Source organism: Vipera ursinii, assembly GCF_947247035.1.
Source record: "Vipera ursinii genome assembly, chromosome: 5".
Classification (NCBI taxonomy): domain Eukaryota; kingdom Metazoa; phylum Chordata; class Lepidosauria; order Squamata; family Viperidae; genus Vipera; species Vipera ursinii.
The window spans coordinates 56,802,715-56,830,703 of record NC_139518.1 but is presented as its reverse complement, the minus strand read 5'-3'; the positions used below and the strand labels follow the sequence as shown (position 1 = coordinate 56,830,703).

Genomic DNA, 27,989 nt, shown 5'->3' with positions numbered 1-27,989 from the left:
GGCGGAAAGGCGGAGCTCGTGGCGTCAAGGCCGGCTGTGGAAGAAGCTCCAAGATGGCGGCAATGTAAACAAGATACGGCGGTAAGTCAGGCTGGGAATTGGGACTGTTTTGGGGGACAACTCTATGGTTAAGGATCGAGGAGACTAAGCTACCTTGGCAGTTTGGCTAAGGCAAGCGGTGGCTTTTCACAGATTTTCGGTCAAAACCGTATCGGTGGCAGACGCAGGTGTGTAATTCGGAAAAGATGAGCCCGGCCGACGAAAGAAGCTGATGGCGTTCCTTTCCCAAGTCTGAAGCGTGCTTTTGTGCAAAAGGACCTAGAACGAGCTAGGCATCCGCTCCCACTGTCTCGGGGCTCCTAGCATTTCAAACTAATTGCAGAAAATTTTGCGTAGACAAGTTGGTGACGGATTTCAAGAGTGGTTAACAATAAATTGCAACACGGACATAGATTAAACCTAGGTGCAGTCCAGGTGCTGAAACACTTAACACCATAAAGGTTTGCTGCAGTATACGAAAGGCGTATATATCATAGTGTAAGATTTGTAAGTAGTAAAAATAATTTATAAACAAAGTGTGTAACAGAATAGAGTATTGCTGTTTTATAATTTTGAACCAAGACCTGTTGCAGTGAATGACGGAGTGGTATGGGAATAAAAGAGGAATCGTGATAAACACTTTTACTTTTTGGCTTTGAAAACATTAAGGTATTTTTCCCCTCTGTGTTGCTGATTATTTCACTCTCAAATGGGCTATAATACTGTAATCCCATGAAATTAATGTTGCACATTGATTGATTGATGGGTGAAAAGTTTTAGCTGTACTTAGGTACAGAGTAGGTGCAGGATCCTATGTACCTAAGCTATACTTAGATACTACTTATTTGGAAAGACTCTAATACTTGGAAATGTGCAAGGAAAGAAAAGAGGATGGTAGAGCCAGGTAAGAGTGGAAGTGGGTGCAATGCTGGAAGACCTGAAAGACCAGGGTTTTGTATAGAGCAAGTACCATGCAAGCATGTTTGCTTCAAAAATAGGATCCTGCCCCTACTCTGTACCTAAGTGTAATAATGCTGGATTTTATACCTCTGTATACTTTTGTCCTTATAATGAGATACGAGGCAAAAATGATAATATTCTTGTATGAAGGAAGATAGGCATCTTTATAGCCAGGTGTTGCTTTGCTGCTGAAATCTTCATAGGATAATGTCACTTATTGTAATCTGCAGCTATTGTTTTGTGTTCTGTGTATTTATGGGATTAGAAAACATCTTGGAATTCTAAACTGGTAAAGTCTGTTGATTTTTCTTCAATGAAGCATGAATAAGTGTATATTCAAATTGTGTACCTAATTATAATCTATCAAAGATTCTAACAGTAATACAAATTAGTGGTGAATAGGAAAACAAATAGGACAAAGGTAATTGTTTTATATGTTTCATTGTTGTAAACATACTCAGAGTTGGGGACTATCAGGGTTCAGCAATACATAATTTTATATACATTCATCAAATATAGTAGAAATTAGTTGGTTTAAGTTTGTTCTTAGGAATGCTACACTTGTGAGAAATCAGGCTAATTAGAATTTTCATCAGAAGTGGCTGACATCAAGAATAAATGTGTTGTTTTAGATTATGGAATATAATTGAAAAGGACTTTAGAGCTCATCTTGTATTACCTCCCACTCAGTACAGGATCCCCTGAAACATCCCTGACAGATGATCATCTGGAGACATCTAGTCTACCTACCTATCTATCTAGACTGCACCTTAATTTTATTTTGTTAAAAAATACTAGAATTTGAAGGTTTCTGAAATAAAACATGTAACAAATTGAGATAAATGTTTATAGTGTTGCTGTTATAATTAACAAATATTGAATTAATTATCTGTTTTTGAAAGAGTAATAAGAAAGCCAAAATGTAGAAATAAGTAAACAGAAAAATATTATTGTAAAAATAAGGTATGGCTGAGTGATTCAAAGGAAAGCTACATAACATTTTAGAGAGTGGGGTATGGTATTTTTTTATTTGTTGGATATACATAGCACCAATTTATATAGCTCATAACATTTGCTAAAATAGCAAAATAGAACAATAAAATAAAACTGATAATCATAAAACCAAAAAAAATCAGTAAAAACAACATAATGCCTAAAAATCTCATCTAAATACCATCAACATAGGTAATCTTAAATATTCAAGACCAGGTAGAATGGATTAGTCTTTGTTATATTACACTTTAGGTTAAAATCTGTGACAGTGTAGCCTCAGAGAGAGGGATGCTATTTCATAAAGTGGCTTCCATAACTGAAAAATACTCCCTTCAATTTCACCAGATAACTTTTTCTGCTGAGATGAATGCAGTGGATAGGATGGTTTTTCCTGGAGGACATAGTCCCAATGGAACCCAGGTACTAAGCCAAGTTGAGCTTTAATAGTCTGAACCAACACACTAAATTGTACCCCATAAGCTACCAGCAATAAATGCAATTTCTGCAGCATTGGTAAAACATGAGTGAGATTGCCATCTTCTACCAGTATTTTGCACCAAATGTTTTGGCTAGTTTTCAAAGGTTGTGCTATGTTGAGCCCTTTGAGATAGTCAGCTTGGTGGTGATGAGGAATGGCTACTGTCACTGGGCTGAGTCAAGCAAGATATGGCTACAACTAGAACATCTGCTGAAGCTCAGTGTAGGCCTACTTGGCCATATTCTGTGTCTGCCCAAAGAACTGGAGCTGTCCAGAAGGATAGCCACAGATATTTTTCAGGGAGAGTGCCATACCATTCAGAATTATAACTGGAACAGTCTGAATCTTAAATAGCTTTCTGTGTTCATGGAACAATACAAGATATTGAGATGACATTTTCATTCTGTATTTTTTGTTATCTTCTTCCATATTTTTTGTAAATATGTTTGTGTGTGTGGTACAAAAAATATGGAAGAAAATAGCATACACACACACATAAGTTGAAGAGGGACCTCTAGAACAACTACACAATATGTTTTGTTTGAAAAATTGGTGAATCATAAATTAGGGAAAATATGTAATTGCCAACTTTTATAAATATAAAGAAAATAGCCCACCTTAATAAAATTTATGTATAAAAACGTTTTGTACTATAGCAAGTGCTTCACAGGAGATTTGCAGACCAAAATAAAATATTATAAGCATAATAGCAAATCATGAAATGTGAATGGAATATTTTTTTAAAATTTATTTTAATATTAAAAACTGGTAGAATATTGATAGAAATTCGGAGAATTTTCTGCTTCAGAACTTTTTGTATTTATATAGGCTTTTTTGGCGATAGGCTTTTTTAGTGGTGGTACTATTGAATTGGATATTAGTCATCTTCCAAGGAACTGCTGAAGACTTCTGAAAATATAAGCAAATATTTAGCATTTAATTAATTTTCAGATACTTTTCAACTTTAAATATATAAGCCATGCTGCTGTTTTTCTTATTTATATTTCTTACTTTTATTGTATTTTTCTCTTTTTCTATTATAGTGTAATAATTATTCACAAAGAGTTGAGGTTGGCTAAATCTTGTATTATTGCACTGTAATCTTGTTAAATAATCAGAGAGAGAGAGTGCTGTACATTTATTCAGATAAATTCAAATGCATCTGAGTTTGCATTTTCCTGTACCTCCTCTTTTTAAAAAATGTATAATATGATTCAATATTTGCTGCTATAACTGCTAAAACAACAGTATAAATGTTTATCTAATATCAGTTAATTTACTTGAACATATTGATATTTTAAAAAATGGTAGGGACAGTTTTTGGACATTAATTCTAATCTTTTTCAGCTATTTAAATGAAGCGCTGTTATTTTTGTAATTCTGTATTTTTCTCAATCCTTATATAGCTAATTTATTCTCATATTCATTTTCTAATAATGAACAAAAAACCAATTTCCAACAATGAACAAAAAACTAAGGATTGCAGTGCATAAAAAATTCTTGCCCTCATTTTACCACTGGTAAAGGTGCCCTAAAGATATTTTTAATAATTGTGCTGAAGATTTCTTCATGATGGTAGTGAATATTTGATCTTTTCATTTCTAGAGATGTGGAGTGGTCTGCTATCTCCTGGTGTGAATGAAGATGATGTTGCCATAAGTTCAGAAGATGAAGAAACAGTGTCTCTTCCTGAGAGTATCTTAAATGAAAAACAAGAAGAAAGGGAATTCCTAGACAAACAGACTTGTGATCATGAAGAAAACAATATGGCTGAAAACCAACTTCCTTCTACAGAAGAACAGGAATGTCTGGCATGTCTTCCTGGAGTTCCCTTGGATATGTGGATTGTAGGTTTGTTTACAACTCTGTATTAGGTTAGTTATGTCTGTTGTGATATCTATGCATGTAATCCTTCTGGCAAGATTAAATTAAATATATTTTGAATGAAATATAATATTTTTAAGCCTTTCAGTTATAAAGAAGAAATATTTTAATATTATTTGACAAAGTTCTGTCTTAAAATAAGATTGGAGAAAGTTGTGATGAATTCCTTTTCACCAAACATTTAGGCACTTCAGTGCTTATATATTGGAGTGTTCTCTGATCTTTTTTAGGCTTTTCAAAATTGATTTTGTCTTTTGTTGCGTGCTCTCTCTCTCTCTGTATGTGTATCCCTGTAGTAAATGTTATGGAATTAACTTGCTCGTGAATGATTACTTTGCTATCTTTATTAAATGTATTTCACATTTGTTTATTAGGGCTTGCATGTTTTAAGAACAGTTTTGAAGAAATGCTTCAGATATCATGAGGGTAGCATCTTTCCTATTTAAGCATTCTATTTTTGTTTGCTTCCACATGAACTTGAAAGAGATGTAGCTGTTTTAGAGCTCATCTTAACTTTAGAAACTCAGCTTCCTAGGATAGTGTGAAAGCCACATAGAAAGAATTTCAAAAGTGGCAAGTTTTATATGGTATATTCAGTAAGGTTCATAACTCCAAAAGCAGATGTGGCTGTCTTTATTTATTATAGACAGCTGCTACATTCACCTTCCCATGTGTTCGGAAGTGTTGCACAGTCATAATGCTCAGTGATGTTATGCTTTTTAAAGGAGAAAATAGAATCCCATTGGCCATGCTTGCATATATTAAACATTTTGGATCTTAGCTTTTATTTAGCCTTTCAAAGTCAATGTCTAAAGAACTTTCCTATATAAGAAAGTGAAAAGTATTATTTAGCAATATCAAGATAATCCTTGAATATATGAGAGCTGAGTTGCGCATGTTCAGTGTATATTGTAAGCATCTCCACTGACTTGTGTTAAGAATATTGTACTTTTTTGTTATTATTGTTAATAATTTGTTGCTATATAATACTCAATTTAGTGCAATGAAACAAAAGTAAAAAATAAATCATTTGTCTCTTTCAACAGAAATTTCAGAATCTGAAAAAGAAAAACCTTGACATGAAAAATCAAGAAAAATGTCAAAGAGATAAGCGACAAAAGAGAAAACGTTCCCAAAAAGGTGGTTTGTTTCAAGTTATTAAAATGCAGGGAATATTACAATAAAGTTTCCAAATAACGTGGTGTTAGGATTAGGTAATTGTATGATCACCTTAATGTTTTTATGTTATTTGGTTATTATCTAGTAGAAAAAAACATTTACTATAGTCTGGATCCATATAAATGTTTACCTAATTCCAGGTACTCAATGAGGCTTTGGCATTTTTTCTAAACCACAGCCTACTTGCAGTACGACAAATCATGATGGAATTTATGAGAACTTTTTTGAAACTCTTTTTGATAAGGCAGAAGAAGTCATTCATCACAGAAAATATTCACATGCATGAAATAGGTTTATGCATTTTTGTTCATTTATGTAATTTTGCATGTGGTATTACGTGTGGATATCTTATGTTCTATTGTAGAAGTATGCTGAAAGAGAACAAATTTCTAAATGTTGATCTTTTTCACTGTTAATTATATCTCTGACATTCTCTTCTGTGTTTTAATGGTTAGACCAGGGATAGGCAACCTCAGCTCTTTTATGACTCATGGATTTCAACTCCCAGAATTCCTGAGCCAGCATGGCTGGCTCAGGAATTCTGGGAGTTGAAGTCTACGAGTCATAAAAGAGTCGAGGTTGCCTACCCCTGGGTTAGACCATATAGAATTTAAAAAAGGATTCTTTAGTTGTGGCTTTTGATTTAACATTTGATTTATTTATGGGCAGTGCTATGAATCTGGTAATCCGATTATTCTAGAGGTTGAGGCTGGCAAATCACTTGAGCTTAAGAGTTCTGGGCTGCAGTAGACTATGTAGTTTGGATATTCACATGCTTATATTGCTCATTGTATGCAAATTAGTCTGAACCTTTGTACTAGAAACTTATTAAGCTGATTTCTCTCTGTAATTAGTAATCTATTTTGGACTAATACTAACTTTGTTAATATTCACACAATTCTTACACAGGAAAGTTGGAGTAAGTGATTATGACTGAAAATATCTTTATATATCTTCAGCTGTTAATGACCTGTTCTCTGATAGTGCTCTTGCCCTTAAAGAATTTACCTCATTCACACACACCCTTTCCCAGTTATGAAATAATCTTTTGACAGTGTCTTTTATTTATTTATTAAATTTTGCAAATTTATATGGTCAAGTAAGTCTTATAAGGAAGCTTGATTGACTAGAGCACTAGAAATAACTTTTTTACAAATGATTTGGCTGTAAGTACAAAGGCATTGTATAATGAAATTGATTCTGCCATTCAGTCCCAACCTTCAAAACAAAACAAAACTAATCTCTAGTTTTATCACTCCATCACTGTCTTGAAATCTTAAGCCAGGTGAAAAATACTGTAAAGTGTATTTCTCAGATGTCTATTATAGATAAAGGTGGTCCCTCCATCAGCCTAGCTTAATATCCACATACAGCATACTGTAGCATATTATTCTACAGAGCATATAAGGTTTAATTCCTCAAAACGTAGGTGTCAATACCTATTTGTGTGTCTAAGCTGGAATTTAATTCTAAATTTTGGTGTTTTTCTCTGTTAATTATATCTCAGACATCACTGATTTTCATCATGCTTATTACTGCATTGAAATTAAGTCCTAAAATATTTGTATTAGTTCATGAGAATTTTTTCATACTAAATTTTAGCGTTTGATTTTTTTAGATAAAATGAAAAGCAATGAAGAAATAACTGACAGGTATTTGAAACTATGACATGATTATTTAAAATTTTTACATAGTCAAAATGTTCACTTCCTCTTCAGTCTCTTAGAGTGATTCAGCAATCAATTTTTATACAGATGTGATCCTTTCAACAAATATTATTGGAAAAAATATTACTTCTACCCATCTGCTAAAGAATAGATATGGAGGGTTTTGTTTTCATAAAATAAGTATATTCTTTTATATCAAATATACAAATGTAAATAAAATTGAATTATATTACAGTCATAAAATAGAAGAAAATACAGTTTCTGTAAAATATGTCCTTATTCTTTAGATAAGCCAACAATAAAATTATTAATTTTAATGTTTCATATAAATATGTTACATATTTACATATAGATTATTTTTGTGTGATAGGATCTTGTCCACCTATTTTTTTTCTTTTTTCCTTTCTTTGTAGCCAAGAGTCTGTAAAGGAAAGACACTTCAAAGAGCTCACTCAATATTTTGGAATCAATGATAGGTTTAAACCACTGGCAAGCAAGGAAACTACTCAAAAGGTGATTGCTAGATTTTTTTTAAAAATGATTTTAAGCTTGCATTTCATTTGCAATTCATTTCACTGCAATTACATATGAGTGCAGTGAATATATATTTATTATTTATTAAATTTATGCATTGCTCATCTCACTATCAAGAGACCCTGAGCAACTTACAATATCAGAAATAATAATTAGAAGGCTAAATATATAGTAAAACGTTAGCATTAAGAATTAAAACATTAACAGCAATATATAAAAAGGACCAATGTGTAAACTAGGTAAGGAATGTTATACATATGCATGCCTACACACAGACAAGCAGAACCCATGTAACCCAGCAGCTATCCGTTACTCATGTGCTGATTGGTGTGGCCAAGGTAAATCAAGAATGGGAGAAATAAGGTCGATCTTATGCTCTTGTTTTGGACTAAGAATGGGAGTACAATCTTCTCGTGTTCCATGTAAAGAATGTATATGTTCATTTAAAGCTTTCATTTTCACACATCAATTGGAAAAAAAACACCTCATTTTATGGATCAGTAAGAAAAATGAAAAATCCCCACTTTCAGGCTCATGATCTAAGAAAGACAAAAGTAAAAGAAAAGAATGGTTAAGGAAAAAGGAAAAACGAGATTATTCAGGTACCACTTCTTAATGTGTTAAGGGTTATATTGTTTATTTAAATTTAATTGGAATATATAATTATTCTTCTAATAAACTTATATTCAGTATTCTATTTTTTTGCCTGTTATTCATCTATATTACAAATTCAGTAAAGATAAACTAGAGTTTTAGAGATAAAAATCTGATGTTCTGTTAAGGTAGTCCTTGATTTGTATGTATGTTTGTTTAGCGATGGTTCAGAGTTGCAACACCACTGAAAAAAGTGGTTCACAGCTGTTCCTCGCATTTAATGACCATTGCAGCATTCCCACAAACACACAATCATAATTCAGGGACTTGGCAACTGGCATGTGTTTACGACAGTTGCAGTATCCCTGAGTTGTGATCATCATTTGCAACCTTCCCAGCTGGCTTCTGACGAGGAAAGTCAATGAAGGAAACCAGATTTGCTTGACGACCGCCTGGCAAAAAAAGGTTATAAAATTAAGTACAACTCACTTAACAACTACTTTGCTTAGGAATGGAAATTCTGGTCCCAGCTGCAGTCATCAGTTAAGGACTACCTGTTCATTTGTAAAAGCTAAGATAAGTTAGGATTTGCTGCTGGGTTTTTAAAGCTTTTTCTTAATGTTTGATTTTAGAAATTAAAAATGTATCTTTTTCCTACATCTGACAAAAATTTACAGGCTTGAATTCAATAATATAGTGAAATAAACAAGGGGTGACATTTTGGAAATCATTTGCTTGATGAATATAAACACTTAAGAATTGCAAAGATACAATATTAATTTGGATTTTCCATGCAGTTGATGCAGATATATCATACTTTGTTCAGGAGAGGAATGGATGAATCAGATATTGAAATGAAACATTATTATGATACGCCCAAGCTAGCTGACATTTTTAAATCTTGAATTTATTCAAGACATAAAGTGAAAATAATACGAAGTTTGTTCTTATACAACAGTTCTGTAACTATCAATAGGGCAGGCTTTTCAAATTAGAAATCAAAACCCACTTATGGTCAGAACTGCTTCCAACCTGGGTGGAAGAGGTTTCATGACTACTCAGTAAGCTGTAAAGTTGGCAAGAATATCCCAATTGCAAGCTACTTCATTTTTTTTGACAAGAATTTGTCAAATGGATTTGTCTTGGAAGTTACCAAAGTTGAGTCCTACTCAGTCAAAGCTTCCTAATGTACTTGAAAAAATATTTTGCATGTGATTTACTATACATGAAAGTTACAGATGTGAAGTTCATATTATTTTGAAATTGATAGGTTTTTTAGCACATTTTTATAATGTTCAGTTGGTATTCTAGGAGGACCATTCATTTTCTCTCTCTCTTTAATATGTTTTCTAGTCTGGCCTTGAAATCAGTATAGACAAATGTGTAGCTGAAGGTAATATTGCCCAAGCTGAGGAATTAAGTGATAGATTAGCTACTCGAGAGGTAAGTTACAATTTTGTTATATTTTCAATATGGTAATAGTATTAGAAATAATTTGCAATTGCTTTATGGAACAGTTTTTAAGTTACATTGTTTGGGAATTGCAAGAATTATTTGGGAAATCATGTGGATATATTCTATTTCTTAATTGCTTCTATTGCAATTTTTGGTGCATGATCATGGAATAAATAAATTCTAAAACAAGAGCCAATAACATGCCAGAATACAAGAGACAAGTTTTAATCCAATAGATCTAAAGGCCATATGACCAGCTTTCTCTACTGATCCTCCTCTAGACACTACTTCGTGCTAAATTTGAATATGCTTCAGCATTATGGGGACTGCTGGTATAAAATTGGGAAATGGTAATATATATTGAGCAGTATAAAGTGGAAAAAGGATTTTTTTCTATATCTTTTTAGAATTATTATAAGTGTTCCACAATAATGCAAAAGAATGAGGCTACACTGATTTAATTCTAAATGTTCACCACATTAAGAAATTCTCTTTACAATCTGCTATTATAGCCTATAAATAAATTACCATAACTGTAATAGATTTTGTTGTTCTGTCTAAATGTTAAACTATACTGTATTTTATGTATAGTTTATTAAATCTATATTTTTCATTAACTGTAGTTTACATGAGAGTTTATTAACTAATTTCTCAATCTTAATTGTAAGACTGTATAAACCAGTAAAAGGTAGTGTCAAGATACAGGTAAAAAGATACATCAGTACCCTATAACTATTATTCATTGAACTATGATTATTTAATTGGATTGGAGAGGTGAAGAACCATATATTTGACCTGATTTAGAAGGACAGCCTGCCAGGTTTATTGAGGGAAAAACAGTCAAAGGTGTTATTTGGGAATGAATAGTTTTATGATGAACTTGGCAATTAAGGGGGAAAGTTTGATATTGTTTATTCCCACCTTTTTTCTAATTAATTATCAACTTTCATATAAAGTATAATGCAGGTGGTCTTCTATTAAAGACTATTCATTCAATAGTTAATTGTTGAAACTTATGACAATAATAGTTGAATGAATGGTAGTTATGACTGTTCCTTAGCATTCTGGCCATTGCAGCATCCCTGTAGTCACATGATCACAATTTTCAATTTTCCTGCCAGCATTCCACAAGTAAAGTCAATGGGGAAGATGAGACATTTAAGTTATGTGAGGTCATCGCATAATGGTGGCTTCCGGGACTACTAGCATTGCCATCACTAAATGAAAGGGTAACATGACATCATGCTTTATGATTGTTTCACTTAGTGATGGCAGTTCTAGCCTTAATTCCTTTTCTTAACTGAGGAATACCAGTACTTAATGACTTTTTGTACAATTAACATTTGAGACCCATTTATTATTTTCTTTTATGGATGGATAGCAAGTGTAGTTACTAATTGTCTTCTACTGAGAACTCCTAGAGAGGTTGTGAATCCCCTCTTTGAGAAGGAGTCATTTAACGAGAATGTTTCCTTGCTATCTTTGAAATTACCAATTCTGAGAAATGTAATCAGTGGCCTGAATATTAGGTAAGATTGTTTTCAGATTTCTATTCTTTTTTTTTTTATTTCATGTTCTTTAGGTGGCCAAATTCCAACGTAAAAAAAATAAAGGTTGACTATAAGTCACTAAATGTCACTAATGCTTTTATGTATTTTCAACTAAAATAAATATATAAATTTCTTGATGCAGTTGTTTTTTTAATTTGATGAATGTATGTTTAGTGGGTAAGTATTCTGTAGAGACCAGGTACAGTTTTGATCACTGATATTTTCCTTTCTCAAGAAGCAGTAACAGGAACCCGCTGATAAAGCCTTTGCTTTGAGGCATGGATTCCAGAATGCTTTATGGGATGTTTCCTTCCGTAATAAGTGAAACTAATTTTGATGTATAACATTTATAAGCCTGTGAAACAGATAGAGCAGCATGAGTATTTAAAGCAGAAATGAAGCCAAAAATAAAGAGATGGCTAAGAGAAGCTATGAAAACATGCCCTGAAGAGCTAAGGAATGCCAAAATACAGCTGTCAGTGTACTATCATTATGTCACAGTGAGAACCAATTTTTATGGAATCAGATTGCCTGGGAATTGAAGAAATTGTAAATAATATACAGAATCCGAATAGAAACAGCAGATTAAAACATGAGTAACTTTATTTTACTATGTTGCACTTGGTGCAGTTACATTTTAATACACCTGACAATCCTCTTTGGACTGTTATTATTTTGATATAATAGTGTTAAGAAATGAATATTCAGAAGAGTTTGGGGTGCTTTTTTTTAAACAAGTGTGAACTTTTCTCTGATGCGTCAGGAAATATGAGAAATATTTTATTTTAAATTTCTTCCTAAGGTGAATATTGATAGACTCATTTAGGATATTCTGTGTAAAAACATTTTTTTCACTGAATTATTATGTAGGTGGTACTTTTTGTTATATTTCTCTCAGTTGCCAACAAATAATGCTTACAAAATAGTGAGATAAATATCAGATTTGTTGATATTTTCATTTTCTGGGTATCTTTATAAGATTTTGAAATATTGTAATGGTCAGCTGTTTGACGAATATCTTCTTCAAAAGCTTTTTGGGGAACCTAGTATATAACAGTGCTTGCTGGTTTACCTGTCTTCATGGTCAGTAATGCTCTCAATATATTTGTTTTTGAAATAATTTTATTAAGTACTACAATTGTACAGGTAAAGGCTAATACAAACTACAAAAAATTAAGTAGGAAGAAAAAGTAAAATGTGCAGAAAATAAAAGAGAGAAAAAATAAAAAAGGACTATAACAAAAAAAGAAATAAAGTAACTTCCCCATTCATTTCAACTAGTATAAACAATTCAAACAAGTTAACATTTTCTCTTAAAATATAGGAAACAATCACTATCCCCTATCCCATCCTTCATCAATAGGCAAATTCTTAAAACCTTATCATTCAGCCTGGTCAACAAAAGAAGTAGTAACATCTGATTTAATCTTGATCAAATAGACAAATTTTATATTCCTTCCCTTTTAACAAGGTTAATATTTAATCCCTTCAAATAATGTCATAACATACTGGATATAGCTGTGGTTGAACATTGTGTTGACAATTGGGGTGGCAATTCTAGGGATTAGTAGACTAGAAGACAAAGAATTGGGAGAAGATCTAAAAGTTGATATCAAGATATCAAGATCTGAAAATTGAAATTAAAAGACTATGCAGTTAAACTGGCCATGGTGGTCCCAGTCATTATCAGCACACTGGTTGCCATACCATAAATCTTAGATTTAGAAAATCTACCCATTGACAAAATTTCCATCTGTCAATTGCAAAATGCCACATTGCTTGGATATGCTCATATACATTATACATCATATACACCAATACATTATGACACCCTAGGTTCTTGGAAAGAACGTGAAACATCTGAAAGCAATATCAATTAAAGAACTAGCAGCTGTGACTTCACATTATTGTGAGTATTAACCCTCAGTAGGCAATACCTTGATGTGGTTGTGGGGCTTTTGTGTTCTGAGCAACATGAGAGCTTAGAGATTCAACTATATTGGACAGGTCTCATTAGAGGAGCCAGATAAAGAAGGTCTCTCCCAAAAGCAATATGGTGAAAAGTAATTTATAATAGATCAATTGTCAATTGGGTCAATAAGGACTCTGCTAAGTGTTCCTGGACATCTGGGGACAAATGAGCTACAGGACTCAGGACTATTGGTTGTAGAATCAGGACCAGCAGCTCTGGACTACTGGAAGAAAAGTTGTATACCTGTCACAACTATACAAAGAATGAACACAAGGAAATAGTGATCTGTTATTAATATCTTCAAGAAGTACCATCTGCTCGCAAGCCAGAACTGCTGGTTGTAATAGAAGTTATAGAAAATTAAAAAGCTTAAGTATTCTGGGACTTTAGAATTCAAACAGACTTTTATTGGCAAGGTGATGTCTCTGCTTTTTAGTGTGCTGTCTAGATTTGCCATGGCTTTCCTCCCCAGGAGCAAGCGTCTTTTAATTTCTTGGCTGCAGTCCCCACCTGCAGTGATCTTGGAGCCCAGGAAAATAAAATCTGTCACTACCTCCATTTCTTCTCCATCTATTTGCCAGGAATTGAGAGGGCCAGATGCCATGATCTTGGTTTTCTTAATGTTAAGTTTCAAGCCAACTTTTGCACTCTCCTTCTTCACCCGCAACAAGAGACTGTTTAGTTCCTCTTCACTTTATGCCATTAGAGTGGTATCATCTGCATATTTTAGGTTGGTGATATTTCTCCCGGCAATTTTAATTCCAGCTTTTGATTCATCTAGCCCTGCCTTTCTCATGATAAGATAAATAAAATAAGATAAATAAAAAGTCCATATAGTGCACATTGCAGTACCTAGATATAGCAGAAGACAAAAATAGAATTATGACAAAAGAAAACAACGATAATAGTAATAGATACCTTGAGTACAGTCCCAAAAACTGGAGCACCACTTCAATGTCATCGGCATTGACAAAATTATCATCAGCCCATTGCCTATTATAAAAGGCAGCTTTATATGGAACAGCTTAGATCTTGCGACAGTATTTTTAACATGATCAAACAATGTCTGCTTGTCCCAGGTCCTTGGGAAGGACTCAGTAGGTAGATAAAAGTGCCATATTCAGTCTAAATACCTGGATGACTGTGCGGCTAACCATAATAATAAAATTATGGTCTTTGGTGTGTTGTTGAAGTGGTATCCTAGAAATCAGGGGACTGTGCTAGTCCTGTATCAATCATGAAAGTCAGCTGGATGACTTTGGGCAAGTCACCCTTCTCTAGCCCAATCCACCTTAAGGGGTGTTGTTGTGGGTAAAATAGAAGAAGGAAGGAGTATTACTTATATTTGCTACCTTGAATTACTTATAAAGTAATAAAGGCAGGATAAAAATCAAATAAATCTGTGGTAGTCCCAGTAGTTATCAGCACACTGGATACCATACTAAAAGATCTTTGACAGCACTCAGAAAATCAGCACGTTGACAAGTACCCATCTGTCAATTACAGAATACCACATTGTGGAGATCTGCACATTTATCCACTCTTAGATTACACATCCTAGGTTGTTGGGAAGAACTTGATGTATTTGAAAGTCAACACCAGCTAAAGAACTGGCAGCTGAAATTTCACATTGTTGTAAGAATAATAAAACTTCATTTTTATAAAGTTTGTTATTTTGTGGTCCCACCAGTTCTTGCTTGTAGGCAAGTATATTTTTTAGAGATATTCCAATGGACCATTGTTATTATTTTGTTATGCTTTTACTTGTAATCAGTCTGTGCGATTGTCTTGCAGCAACTTATCAGATGGTCCACTGTTTCTTCAGCTTCTTTGCAGAGATGGTATTTACTGATAGTTGATGTCTTCTCAATTCTCGCTTTGTATGTATTTGTTTTTAAGGCTTGCTCTTGTGCAGCCAGAACTAGCCTCACTGTTTTTTGCTTCAACTTTCCTGCTCTTAGCCATTGCCAGATTTTGTTGTTTTCTGATTTGCTTGCTTTTTTTTTAAATTCAGTGATATTTTGCTTTGCCATGTCTCTTCTTTATTCTTCATCTGGTCTTTCTTATAGGCCATTTTCGTCTCTAATGTTCGGTAAGCCTTCATGATATACTAGCTTCAGTGCATCTTCTTCAATATTCTTCCAATGCCCTTTTTTTCTTCTTCAGCTATTTGTGGTATTTGCTACTTTCCACACCAATTTTCATTACTAACTTTCTTGATTTTGTTCTCAACCTGAAGGTATTTGTAGCAGTCTTCTTCATCCAAACTCTTGATGTTATTTCCATAGGGCATCTTGACTCCTTCAGTTTTCACTATTTTCCCCCTGTTGTTGGTAACGATGGCACATTTGTCCAATTGAACAATTTGATCTTAAATCAGTGGGCATTTTGTTTTATAAGAACCATTTGTCAATAGGTTTTCTTTTTTACCATTTCTATTGATGGTGATTACTTGCTCTTATTTATCTCTGTTTGGTCATGACACATACTATTTTATTGGCTTTTTTTTGCATGGCATAAAATTCATCTGATTACAGGATTTTTTGAAGTAGTGGAAAACTTGGCATAGATGAATGGCAAGCTCTGCCAGAAGTGCTGGCGTAGCTGGTTGAAAAGCTGGTCCCTCCTGGGAATGATCCACTTTCACTGGCCTTGGCTTTGTTACAGGATGGGCAGGACACATTGGCAAAGTTGGGCCTGTACCAGCAAGGCAGATTTATAGGGGTAGTAAAGGTGATCACCGAGTTTCTTGGGGAGCCAGGAGGGTTCATTGGCAAGATTGGCTTTTGTAGAAATGACCTCATCACCAGCTGTAATTGATTGTACCAGAGTTGGGCTTGCTGGCAAGTATTTATATTGGGGGTGGGGGAGCAGCAGAAGTAGGATGACACAGTGTAACAAAGAAAGAGACTCAAACAGAGAAAGAACATCTGTAGCCTTGCCATCTTATTCCTACTTTTAAAGCAGTAATTTTGAGCCATGTTAACCTGGCTGCCATTTATTCATTATCAGGTCTTATATCTGCCCCATCATGTAGAATTTAAAAGTAAGATCAGCCTTGAGCTAATATTTAGAATGCTGAAACTGAATTAAGGTCCTAATTATATTTGCAGGAACAGCATGGAAATGTAACATTCCATTAGCAAAAGAGAGAGCAAAGTTAGGGCTTATGGCTAGCCACATTAAAGAAGCTGAGAGGTGAGAAAGTGAATGAAGCCCAAAGTATGTTAGCCTTGCTACTCCAAAAGATCTCTAATAGGCATAGAGTTTAATGCAGTGGTAAATCTTATTTGCTGGTTATTCACAATAATGATAGAGAGCCTATCACAACACTCAAACATCCCCCAAGGTATTCTCCATTCTTTATATATGGAACTGAGGTTGTAATATTCTGTGTTGTTTGCAAAGATCATAAAAGCAACAGAAAAAGCTGTGGAATCTCTGAAAAGCTTTAGAGACACCCAATTCAGTTCGTTGCTTTGAAGCAGCTACCCACTTCAGTTTGTGAATCTCCTTCATTGAAGTGGTATGACTGCGGCTTCCTTAAACCAGATAACCCATTTAAGCTTTATACAGCCCTAATCATTAGTTGCAGCTATGGATGCCTTAAAAACTAAGGATATAAAAAATGAATACAGTTGCAGATTTCTAAGATTAAAAACCATTCATTTTGCTTGTGTTATGACTTAAATATAGTATCCCGTTGATTTGGTATATTTTTGCTTTTCATATTTTGGTTAAAAAATAAATACAGTGTCTTGAAAAGAAGAAAAACCTCCAATCCTTACAGGATAGGTTAATTCTTTGCATGTCTACTCAGAAGTAAATTATATTGATTTTATCAGGGTTACTCTTAACTAAATGGTTATAGAATGTCATCCCAAATTACTTTAGTTGTTGTTTTCCAAATACAAATAATACAATCAAAACTGTTCTAAATGTCAGCCCAGTGCTTTCTGGCATTTGGTATGAATGGTTTCACAATTGCAATTATTTTTCAATATAGTCTTTGTTTTTATTTGAAATTAAACTTGATTTATATATTCTATCATGATTCCTAATTTTTCCATTCTTTCAGTTGACTTTTACCCTGTTGATATATAAATAGGTGTATAATGATATCATTACCATTTATGTTAAGTATCCTAACAAAATTTAAACTCCCACTTTAAAAGAATTAATCAGATTCTATTGTAGTGTTTAATATGGAGCACAGTGTGGTAATTCACAGCTACAAGCCCACAAAAAGCTAATGAGTTCCACTCCTATACATTATACCCTGTATCTGAAGTGATTATGTAAAAGAATTTTCTGGCACATAATTTAATATAGAAAAAAATATTTAAATTTATATACCACAATTTTAGCAAAAATAATGCTGGAAAAACAGTTTATATAATACAGAGAAATACAGAGTTTATTATTTTAAGAAAAGAGTCATTGTTAAAAACATGAAAAGGTACCGGTATATTAATATTTTAACTAAATATTTTAAAAAATAAATGATGAACTATATATAACTTTCAAATTATTTAATATACTGTGGAAAGAATTATGGACAAATACTGCAGTGTATTGTTAATTGTTCTATCTTCTTAATCGAATCATTTTCTCTTTATCAGGGTGTTTTCCCTTAAACTTTACTATATGACAGGGGTTGTCACCTATGATTGTATGAATGTGCCCTCTTAATTATGTATATCTTTTTAACAAACCTTTAAAAAAATTAAATGTTACAAGTCTAATTAAAGAGACAAAGCACAGTTTATACTGTAGATTTTTTCTGCAGTTCAATTAATCAGCATGTTTTCTCTTTTAATTAAAACCATTTTAGTAAATTAAAGCCCACAGCAAAACACATATATAATTTGTTTGTAATTAGCTCTTAATTGGTGGTAGTTGAAGCTTAGCACCCTTGGTTTCTTTCTTCATGATTGCCATTTTATTAGCAGCCAGTCATTAATTAATCTTTTTTTCTAATTAGCTTATAAAACTGTTGATGGCACATTATTGTAAATGTGATTTTAAGTTCAAAGCTTGTTAATAAGCTTTCTTACTTAGAAGAACAGAGATAAAGAAATTGCTGAAAACAGTACTACAGTTCTTTTTTTAAAAAAAAGCAGCCTTTCTTATAAGGGAACTGTAAAACATCTAACAGCTTATGGTTAATTTTTTATTTTTTTATGAATGGAAGAATTTTCTTGCATTAAAATATTTTAATAAAAAGCAAAGCTAAAATATGAGAACAATATTGTGCATCTATATTTTAATATAAATATCCAGCAATAGAATGTATTTTCACACAATAAATGGCAATAACACACAACAAAGAGATTGGAGTATTTTGAAGTTGAACAAACAATTGGGAGATTATCATTTTCTCTACAAAATCAACTGAGATTCTTGTTTGCTTTATATATTTAATATACATCAGTAGTGGATAACATTCCATAACATAAAAGGGGAAAATCATTGCCAAAGGCTGAATCTGAAATAACTAGATTCATATTTGATGAGAAACTGTAATACAGTATTAAAAGGCTGTTTGGTTTCTCTGATAGACCACAGGATGCTTCAGGACCTGTTAGAATAGAGATGTTCTGCTAAAAGCCCTTTGGGTTTAGCCTTTTATAGAACAGATCTTATGTGACATTTTTGAATTTAGCTTTGAATGTTCCATCGAATTATTCTTATCCTAGAGTGTGTATATTACAATAGGTCTTTGAAATAAATCTTTATCTCTAACTGCCTGGCTGTTTCTCTGTTTGTTGCTTTTTTTGAATTTGATACCATTAACCTAGAGGCCCAAAGAGGTAACCAAAAGGTAAAATACAAATATTTATAAGGAAATATTTATAAGGCCAGCCACAATTATAAAAAGTTATGAGTCAACTAAAGATCAGCCTAAGCAAAAAAACATTCTATTACCCCTGGAAATAAGCCAGAATTATTATTCATTTGCTATTATTTATTAAATATTATTTATTAAATTTATATACCACCCATCTCTCTGATAAGGCAACTCTGTGTACACAAATTTCCAAAAGGAATGAGTTTCATGGCTTTTACTTTATTGTAATAGTTCCATATTTCCAGGGTCTTAATTTGGTTGGCACATAAATGGAAATTCTAGAAAAGCATTTCTAGGGGATGTCAAGGACCATATAGCTCATGAATGTTTCACCTCTAAACATTTTCGCCAAACATATCAATAATGTTGTAATGTTTTCTGGAAGTTTCAGTTAAGTATCTTTGCAGCTGAATGAGATAATGTATTTTCTCTCTGCCTCAACTTTATTTACCATTTGAACTTCTGTTTCATAGCTTTAAAAAAAAAGCTTTATGATGCTGCTCGAGGAACACTAGAGAGGGATAGCTGACAAGGAAAAAATTAAAAATTGGATAAAAAGTAAATGAATAATGTCATATTACTAAAAAGATGAGAGGCTAATTTGTGCCGACTTTTTGCTAATTTTGTTCAAGCCTTAAAATGAGGAGCTGTCACCCGTTCTGTGTAGCACTGATGACAGTGCCAATGATCCATGAAATAAGCTGCCGCTGGCTTTGTTCTGATAAGAATGAACAAATCTGCACAATGTACAGCTCCCTGAATCTCATTTTCATACTTGCATGCAGGCTAAAAGAAATAAGCTGTTTGCAGGCTTGATTAATCAGACATTTGAGGGGTTTTTGTCTCTTTGATCTCTTTCGTCTCCTAGGTAACTTGCTTGACATTAATGTTGAGCTTGAGTAAAGACAATCAGGAATTGTAGACCAAACTGATATAAAAATTAAAGACTTTAGCACTTTAAGTACTTCAGTAATGGTTCCGCTTTACTTTAGAAAACATCTGTTTTCATTTAATTAAAGAACAAAAGTGAATAGTATGAATATTTTATATAGAAACCTGTTATTCCACACATAGACACAAAACAACTTTGGTATGATAATTGGCTCTTTTTTAAAATAAATAAATAAATACCTTCAAACTGTTTGGCAGAAAATGAAGATTTTAAAAATTGTCACCAGGTATTTCTTGATAGCTATTTAGCTTTTCTTTGTGAAAAATAATGGATAGGAAATATGTGCTCTGCTCTTTAAGCTGCCAGAGCAAGATTTCTGAAATGATTATCTTTGAACTTCGATATGAATGAATGCTTTTTGCCTCATAGAAAACTTATTTGATTAAAAAAGTTTGCCTCTTAAAAATGGTAATGAAGATAAATCACTATATCAACATTACTCCCAGTACAACTTTCACATATTAAACCTATAAAATTGACAGGATTTTTTTTAAAAAAACAATGTCGCAATGCGCTTGCTTGAGGTTATGCAGACGCTTTTAAAAATCTTCCAAGTGGCTGTAAAGATGAATGCCTCAAGGGTCTAGCCAGGTCCCTGCTTTTCCAACCAGCTAAAGCCCTTATCTTAAATCCAAGCAAAGTACCATTAATCTTTTTGAAAGACCTTTTATGGCTTTTAATATATCCCAAATTAGAACATTTTACACCCTTGGTTCCTGAAATGTGGTGATAAAAAGCCTTTAGAGCTTAATTTTCTTTACTGCATGCTCTGACCAATTTGCAGTTCTTTGTGATAATGTTTAGACACCTTAATTAAAATGCAGCAAAATATTGGATGTTCTATATGGAATATGCTGATACTTTGACTACATAAGAAAGAGTTGTATGTATTTTTATTCATGTTTTATTGCTTCATATAGCATTTGTCTGATGACCTTTTTTAAAATATAAAACCTATTGACCAAGATTTGGGGGCCCTTGTTAAAATGGGAAGTGAAACTACATGCATGAGTATTTATGGGAGCATAAAATGTTCATTTCACTAAGACATAGTCATACTGATTTATTCTCTCTGCTTTCTCTGTAATTTATTTGCATTTGTCTTTTAAAAGTTACTTTTGTTATTCTGTAATATCTTTATTGCAATAGGAATATCATTTTATTTATTTTTTTAATTATCATAACATACTTTTCCTTCTAAAACAGTATGTACCATTTTAAGCCCTTTTGAAGCTTTGGTAATAACACTAAGTTATTTTATTCCTAAGAAACCAAAACAAAAGAAAGCAATGCAAAGAATTTATATAAGCCCTCTTGGTGATATTGAAAGACAGATGAGCTACACCTGTAGGGCCTAGGTGTAAATACTTGAGTGGACATCAGAATTACGATGGATGAAATTCATTAATTTATTAGTGATGCAGTTACATACAGTATTAAAAACCAAAAAGCCCCTCATTACTACTTTGCATAATATTTGAGGAGAGCCATTTGTAGAGCACTTCACTCCATTTGTATTGTTTTCAAGACTTTGGGAAAGTGCATATGTGACATTTTGTGTCCTTAGATTTCATGGTACTTAAGCTAGATTTGTTGTGAAAACAAGAAACATCAGTTCCCTGGTCTGAAATGATTTTAATGATCCAGGTTAATGATACTGTATATTAAATATTTCCCTCTAAACCTAAATTTCTCGGCTGATATAGCCCTCTAGTATTGGCAAAAGACTCTCAATCCTTTCTATTTTTTTTTTTAATTTTAATTCCATTTATATCCCGCCCTTCTCCGAAGACTCAGGGCGGCTTACAAACTTAGCAGTAGCCTTCATTCTATGTATATGCCTGCTTGTTAGGGCTTTCACACACACCCCAAGTGGCATTTTTACAAAGTCAGCTTATTGCCCCCAACAATCTGGGTCCTCATTTTACCTACCTCGGAAGGATGGAAGGCTGAGTCAACCTTGAGCCTGGTGGGACTCGAACCTGCACTAATTGCAGGTTTATCGTTAATTCCTTTCATAATAAGTGTTATCTTTGAAGTACAGATAGTCCTTGATTTACAACAGTTCATTTAGTGACCATTCAAAGTTACAATATCACTGAAAAAAGTGATTTATGACCATTTTTCATACTTATGACCATTGCAGCATCCCCCATGGTCACCTGGTCAAAATTCAGACACTTGGCAACTGACTCATATTTCTGACGGTTTGCAGTGTCGTGGAGTTATGTAAATCACCTTTTGCAACCTTCTGATGAGTAAAGTCAATGGGGAAATCAGATTCGTTTAACAACGATGTCATCAACTTAACTGTAATGATTCACTTAACAACTGTAGCAAGAAAGTTCATAAAATGGGGCAAAATTCACTTAACAGATGTTTCACTTAGTACAGGACTACCTGTATTCATAAAACTGCAGATCTATAGTATAGGTGCCTTAGTATCTGCTTCACGCCGTGGAATTGCAGAGCTCCGCACCCCATGGCTAGTTTCGCCCTGCCAGGGGACCCTAAATGGGTGTAAAGTCACTCCGGAGAGGAGACAAAGAAAGAGGGATGCCCCGATGATTGTAGAATGACGGCAGTCATCCTGCTTGATCCAGGGGAAGCCCTCTAACCTGGGAGGAGAAAAGCCGGCCACATCTTAGTGACCAGCCCAAGCTACTTGCAGCCGAAGTCCAAAGGCACTAACCAGAAAAATGGTGAACAGTGTGCTTCTCACTCCTATTTTATATCTGATTTCCTGGAAAAGATTCCCAAGAAACAAAAATCTACCCAAAGTGAGAAGGGAGGGGACTACACCCCAACCCTCCCATAGACGGAAATGGCGAATTAAACTCTTATAGAGAACAAAAATATATTGAAATGAAGTTTAAAATACTACAGTCTGGATAAAGTGGAAAACTAAGAAAAATGTTAAAATTCCATACCTGAAAATAATGATAAAATTATAAATAATAATAATAATAACTCTTCACTTTAAAAGCTGGAAAATGAACAGCTACTGATACCTAGTGGAGGATTAGAGAAAACTATAGCTGCAATGACTCAGAATTTGGCAAGACGCCCAGAAATAGCAAAAAAACAGCTGGAAACAAAGCATTGGGTTGTCTACTACAGAGTGAAATTATATATGTTTAGAAACTGTTGACTTTCTGGGATTATAAACACACTGAGCTGCATTTTTAAGTTTAAGAACTGTTTGCAGAGAAAGAAAAACCTTGGCCTTTGGTTAATCTTCGAAAGGGGAAGTTACTGGAACATTTTCAGATGGTTAAACACTGGACTGAAATCTTGGCTGGCTGTTAATTATAAGACCCCTGAAAAGAACTATTACAAAATACTGTTTTCAGTGGTGCTTTGATAATTGGAAACATATTGGATTACAAAAACCATATATAAAGATAAGAACTATACAAGATTTGGTTATTTGGATTTTAAGATGGGCTGGCTTGATGAAGCTAATTAAAGAGACTATGGTACTAATGAAAAACTACTTAGAGGATGGAGACAAAATGGATGTTGTATATTTATCTAAAAGTGACAGAAAACCACACCTAACATCTCGTGCTGAAGACTCCAGAATGGAACATCAGATCTGCAGGAACCATGACTCAAGACAAAGCGAATACATTCCAGGAGAAAATATATGCAATGCTGCGACAAATTCAAATGACAATTGTCTTAAATCATGACGAGATTAAAAACAACTTTGATAACATAAATGAACATATCTCTAATCTAAACCCACAATTAAACAACACTCAAAAATGATGATAAAGAATGAACAAATACATCAGACAATAGATACAAATTGGAGGAAAATGACTTATAGAAGCTACAAATGAAGAGAACTACAACTTTATACAAACAAAAGAAAATCCACAAAATTTTGGTATAACAAAGGAAATAAAAAAGATGTTTTACCTTCCAGGACTCTAAAACAAACTTGAGGACAAAAAAGGTTTAATAAATTCGATTAAGAGCTGCCAGGAGAATCATTAAAGCGTGGGAGACCAAAAAAATGAAAATTCTACTTAATTTGTCTTGTTTATCTCCAGCAATATCTACAAAAATACAACCTGGCAAGGTAAACCTACTGATTTGGAAAGCAACCTGCAAAAGAAGATTAGAATTAAATTTAAGAGATGTGATTCAACTTACCAAATGGAATACTATATGTTTAAACACTTGTTTGAATATGATTAAAAAATATAAAGTTTGGATATAAAGAGGCCCTATAGTAAGATTGTTAGATGGTATATTATATGATTAAATACTTGTTTGAACATGGTTAAAAGAATAGACAAAGGTGGACATAAAGGGTCCCTATAGTAAATGGAATAAAATATATAAGTAGTATAATACTTTTATAATATATGAAATGTAAAAATATTTAGATGGTGTATTTGAATGAAAAGTTTGGATATTCAAAGATAATGAATTTTGAGCAAATTATGACTGATAAGAGTGGTTTCAATACTGAGCGGAAATTAAGCTTAAATAAGAATCTTGAAAACAGGACATATAAGATGACTTCTATAAATACAATTGAAACAAACTGATTAGAAAAGATGTTATATGTTGATGTTATTGTTATATGTAAAATATACATAGAAAAATGTTTATACCCAACTCTGTATGTATTGAAAGTATTAAGAACTATATTTGTTTAATGTAGACAAAAGGAGAATATTACTGGAAGAACAGAGGATCAAGGAAATATATTATCCACTAACATATTGATCAATTATAGAAATTAATTATTACTGATTGTTTTTAAATATATGAACCCAGGCAACACATCGTTCACTAAGCACTAAAGATTGTTATTATAAAAATTAATAAAATATATTTTTTAAAATGATATGGTCATGTTGGCACGGTTGCTTCTGGGGTTCTCTGTGCAGAATGCTAATGAAATAATACTCAACCAGGATTTGCTGTTCAGTGAAAGATATATTGCACAGGTGAGGAAATCCCTCAGGCTGCACAAAATTTTTGGGAGGATCAGATTACTTTGATTTGATAACACATTTTTCTATGCACAGCCTTGAAATAGATAAACAGACAGACAGACATGTCTTCTAATTGTAAAATAAATGATAGGTGGGGTTATTCTTGAGGAATATAACATTGCTTGTCTGCATTGTGTGTGTGTGTGTGTGTGTGTGTGTGTGTGTGTATATATATATATATATATATATATATATATATATATATATATATATATATATATATATATATGAAGGGACGCGGTGGCTCAGTGGGTTAGGACGCTGAACTTGTTGATCGGAAGGTCGGCAGTTTGGCGGGTCGAATCTCGAGTGCCGTGTAGCAGAGTGAGCACCTGTTACTCGTCCCAGCTTCTGCCCACCTAGCAGTTCGAAAGCACGTAAAAATGCAAGTAGAAAAATAGGGATCACTACGGTGGGAAGGTAACAGCGTTCCGTGCGCCTTTGGCGTCTAGTCATGTCGGCCACATAACCACGGAGATGTCCTCGGACAAGCGCTGGCTCTTCGGCTATGAAACGGAGATGAGCACCGGCCCCTAGAGTCGGAAACGACTAGCACGCATGTGCGGGGGAACCTTTACCTTTACATATATATATGTGTGTGTGTGTGTGTGTGTGTGTGTGTAAATTACTAACAAAGAATTAAAGGGAAACTGAGATGCATTTCTGACTCCTTAGTCGTCCTCAGTCAGCTATACCCTTCTGAGATTCGAACCTGGGCTGATTGCATACAAGGCAGTGTTATTTGCCTCTAAGCCACAAGGTCCCTCTCGCTCTGTTAACTTTTTTCTGCAAGGGAAGATATGTTTCAAATGTTAACTATTTAGATTACCTTGCTAGGCCCCAAACATGGGGCAAATCTTTATTTCCTGTTTTCAGCCTATCTTGAAGGCTATCAAACAGGCAGTAGTCACACCGGACAATTCATATATTTGTGTAAATTACTAACAAAGAATTAAAGGGAAACTGAGATGCATTTCTGACTCCTTAGTCGTCCTCAGTCAGCTATACCCTTCTGAGATTCGAACCTGGGCTGATTGTATGCAACATTTGAAACATATACATATATATATATATATATATATATATATATATATATATATATATATATATATATATATATATATATATATATATATGCATGTATGTGAATATTTGTAAAAAACACATATGTATATTTATATTGGCTTGCACTAAATGTTTTCCCCTTTTCTCCTAACCCATCATATAGGTACCTCTTCTTTAATGGTTTTGTATATCCTTCCTCAAGTTCTCCACTGAACAATTTATGTTTCTATGCAAAACATAAATCAAGAATAACATATAATTTTTACTGTTTACATTATAACTGATTAAAAACATATTTGGTGATAACTTTTGGTTCTTTTCTTGCTTGTCTATATTCCCTTTATCCATTTTTCATATTCCAACATCTTCCAGAACTCCTCCTTTAGTATATCCATCTTAAGAAAGTCAGAAAATTCCAGTCACAGAGCTCTTTGTGCCCAGTTCCTAAGTATTATATGTATAAGCGAAACTCAATGGACACTTTGATTTTAATAGATAAATTTGTACTATAAGATCCCCTTTGTCTTCTTTTCAGCTGGAAGAAAACTAAAAGTAGCTTAATATGTATAATTTCAGTCAGCTAATATTAGCCTACCAACACTATTCCTAGCTTCAATTTTATGCTTTTATGTTGTCTTTTAGATAAATAATACACATTTACTTCACAAAAACAGAACTGACCACACCATCCACTGGTAGATACCGGACAGATTTGCTCAAGTATTTTTTTTAAAAAAAAACAGCTGCTTTTGCTTTGCCTAATTTGGTTTGTCTAGCTTCTGTGGACTCTTACTTATATTCTTTTTTTCTTAGCTTGGTGTGAAAATTACAAAAGCTGTTGCTTGCCGAAATTTTGTGAAAGCTAAGCAAGATATGGAAGTTACTCAAGAGGCCCGAAAAAAGAAAAAACTTGCATGGGGGTAAGTAAGTGGGCATCTGTCTTTGTAGCTAGTTGATTGTTTGACTTAAATATTTTTCTTTTTCATATTGATTCATATTTGTTTAATATTAACCATGGCTTTTTCTTTGAATAGTTTATCTATTTTATGTAGGATTTTTAGTGCAACTGACACATTATTCAAATATTTATACTTTTCCTTTTTCATTGCTGGAGTATTAAAAACTTAGAATTTAAACATTGCTGCAAAATGAAATTTGACTGAAAATTCATGAAGTATATTTCAGTAGAAACTGACATATGCTTGTATTTCTTTACAGTTTTGAAGCAAAGAAAAGATGGGAAACAAAAAGCAACATGGGATACATGTAATTAGTTCTGTCTAGGAAAGCTGAAAAATTGTAAAGCAGGGGAAAAGGTTTGTTAATATATATGATGCATAAATTATACATTTATTTGTTTTATTTTGTAATGCTTCTGGTGCTGAATGAATCAGAACAATTGGTTTCTCTTCCATATGTTACTGTATTTCAGGCATTCTGCCTTCAACCTCTTAAATGTTTCTATTTCATTACACAAACATTCAAGTTGTAAAGTGTTTTATCAAAAATTTTAAGATTAAAAATATACCATCTTTATTCAGTTATTTTTAATACTAATAAATTGTCTTAATTTAAATTACAATATGTTAAAATTTCTGTTTCTTTAAATATTATTTATATAAAAATCTATTTTCTGAAAACATCAAGTAAATTTTCCAGTAATTTCTGAAATATATTTCATTTGCATTTCTTATTATTTACTTACTTAAAACATTTATGTAGCCACCCACCTTAAAATGTGTATTAATTAAATAAACAAAAATGCACAAGAAAAAGAGTATGTTCCACTAAAATGAAA

At 33.1% G+C, this 27,989-nt stretch overlaps 1 protein-coding gene across 1 annotated transcript; it reads left to right on the top strand.

The window, feature by feature from the left end:
• On the top strand, positions 1–27,989 carry FAM204A (family with sequence similarity 204 member A). Its single transcript, XM_083364971.1, has 8 exons — positions 1–81; positions 4,076–4,317; positions 5,401–5,494; positions 7,152–7,185; positions 7,614–7,713; positions 9,682–9,771; positions 27,005–27,111; positions 27,410–27,989. The coding sequence occupies exons 2-8, from the start codon at positions 4,078–4,080 to the stop codon at positions 27,459–27,461; spliced, it is 717 nt and encodes a 238-aa protein (XP_083221097.1). The 5' UTR covers positions 1–81; positions 4,076–4,077; the 3' UTR covers positions 27,462–27,989.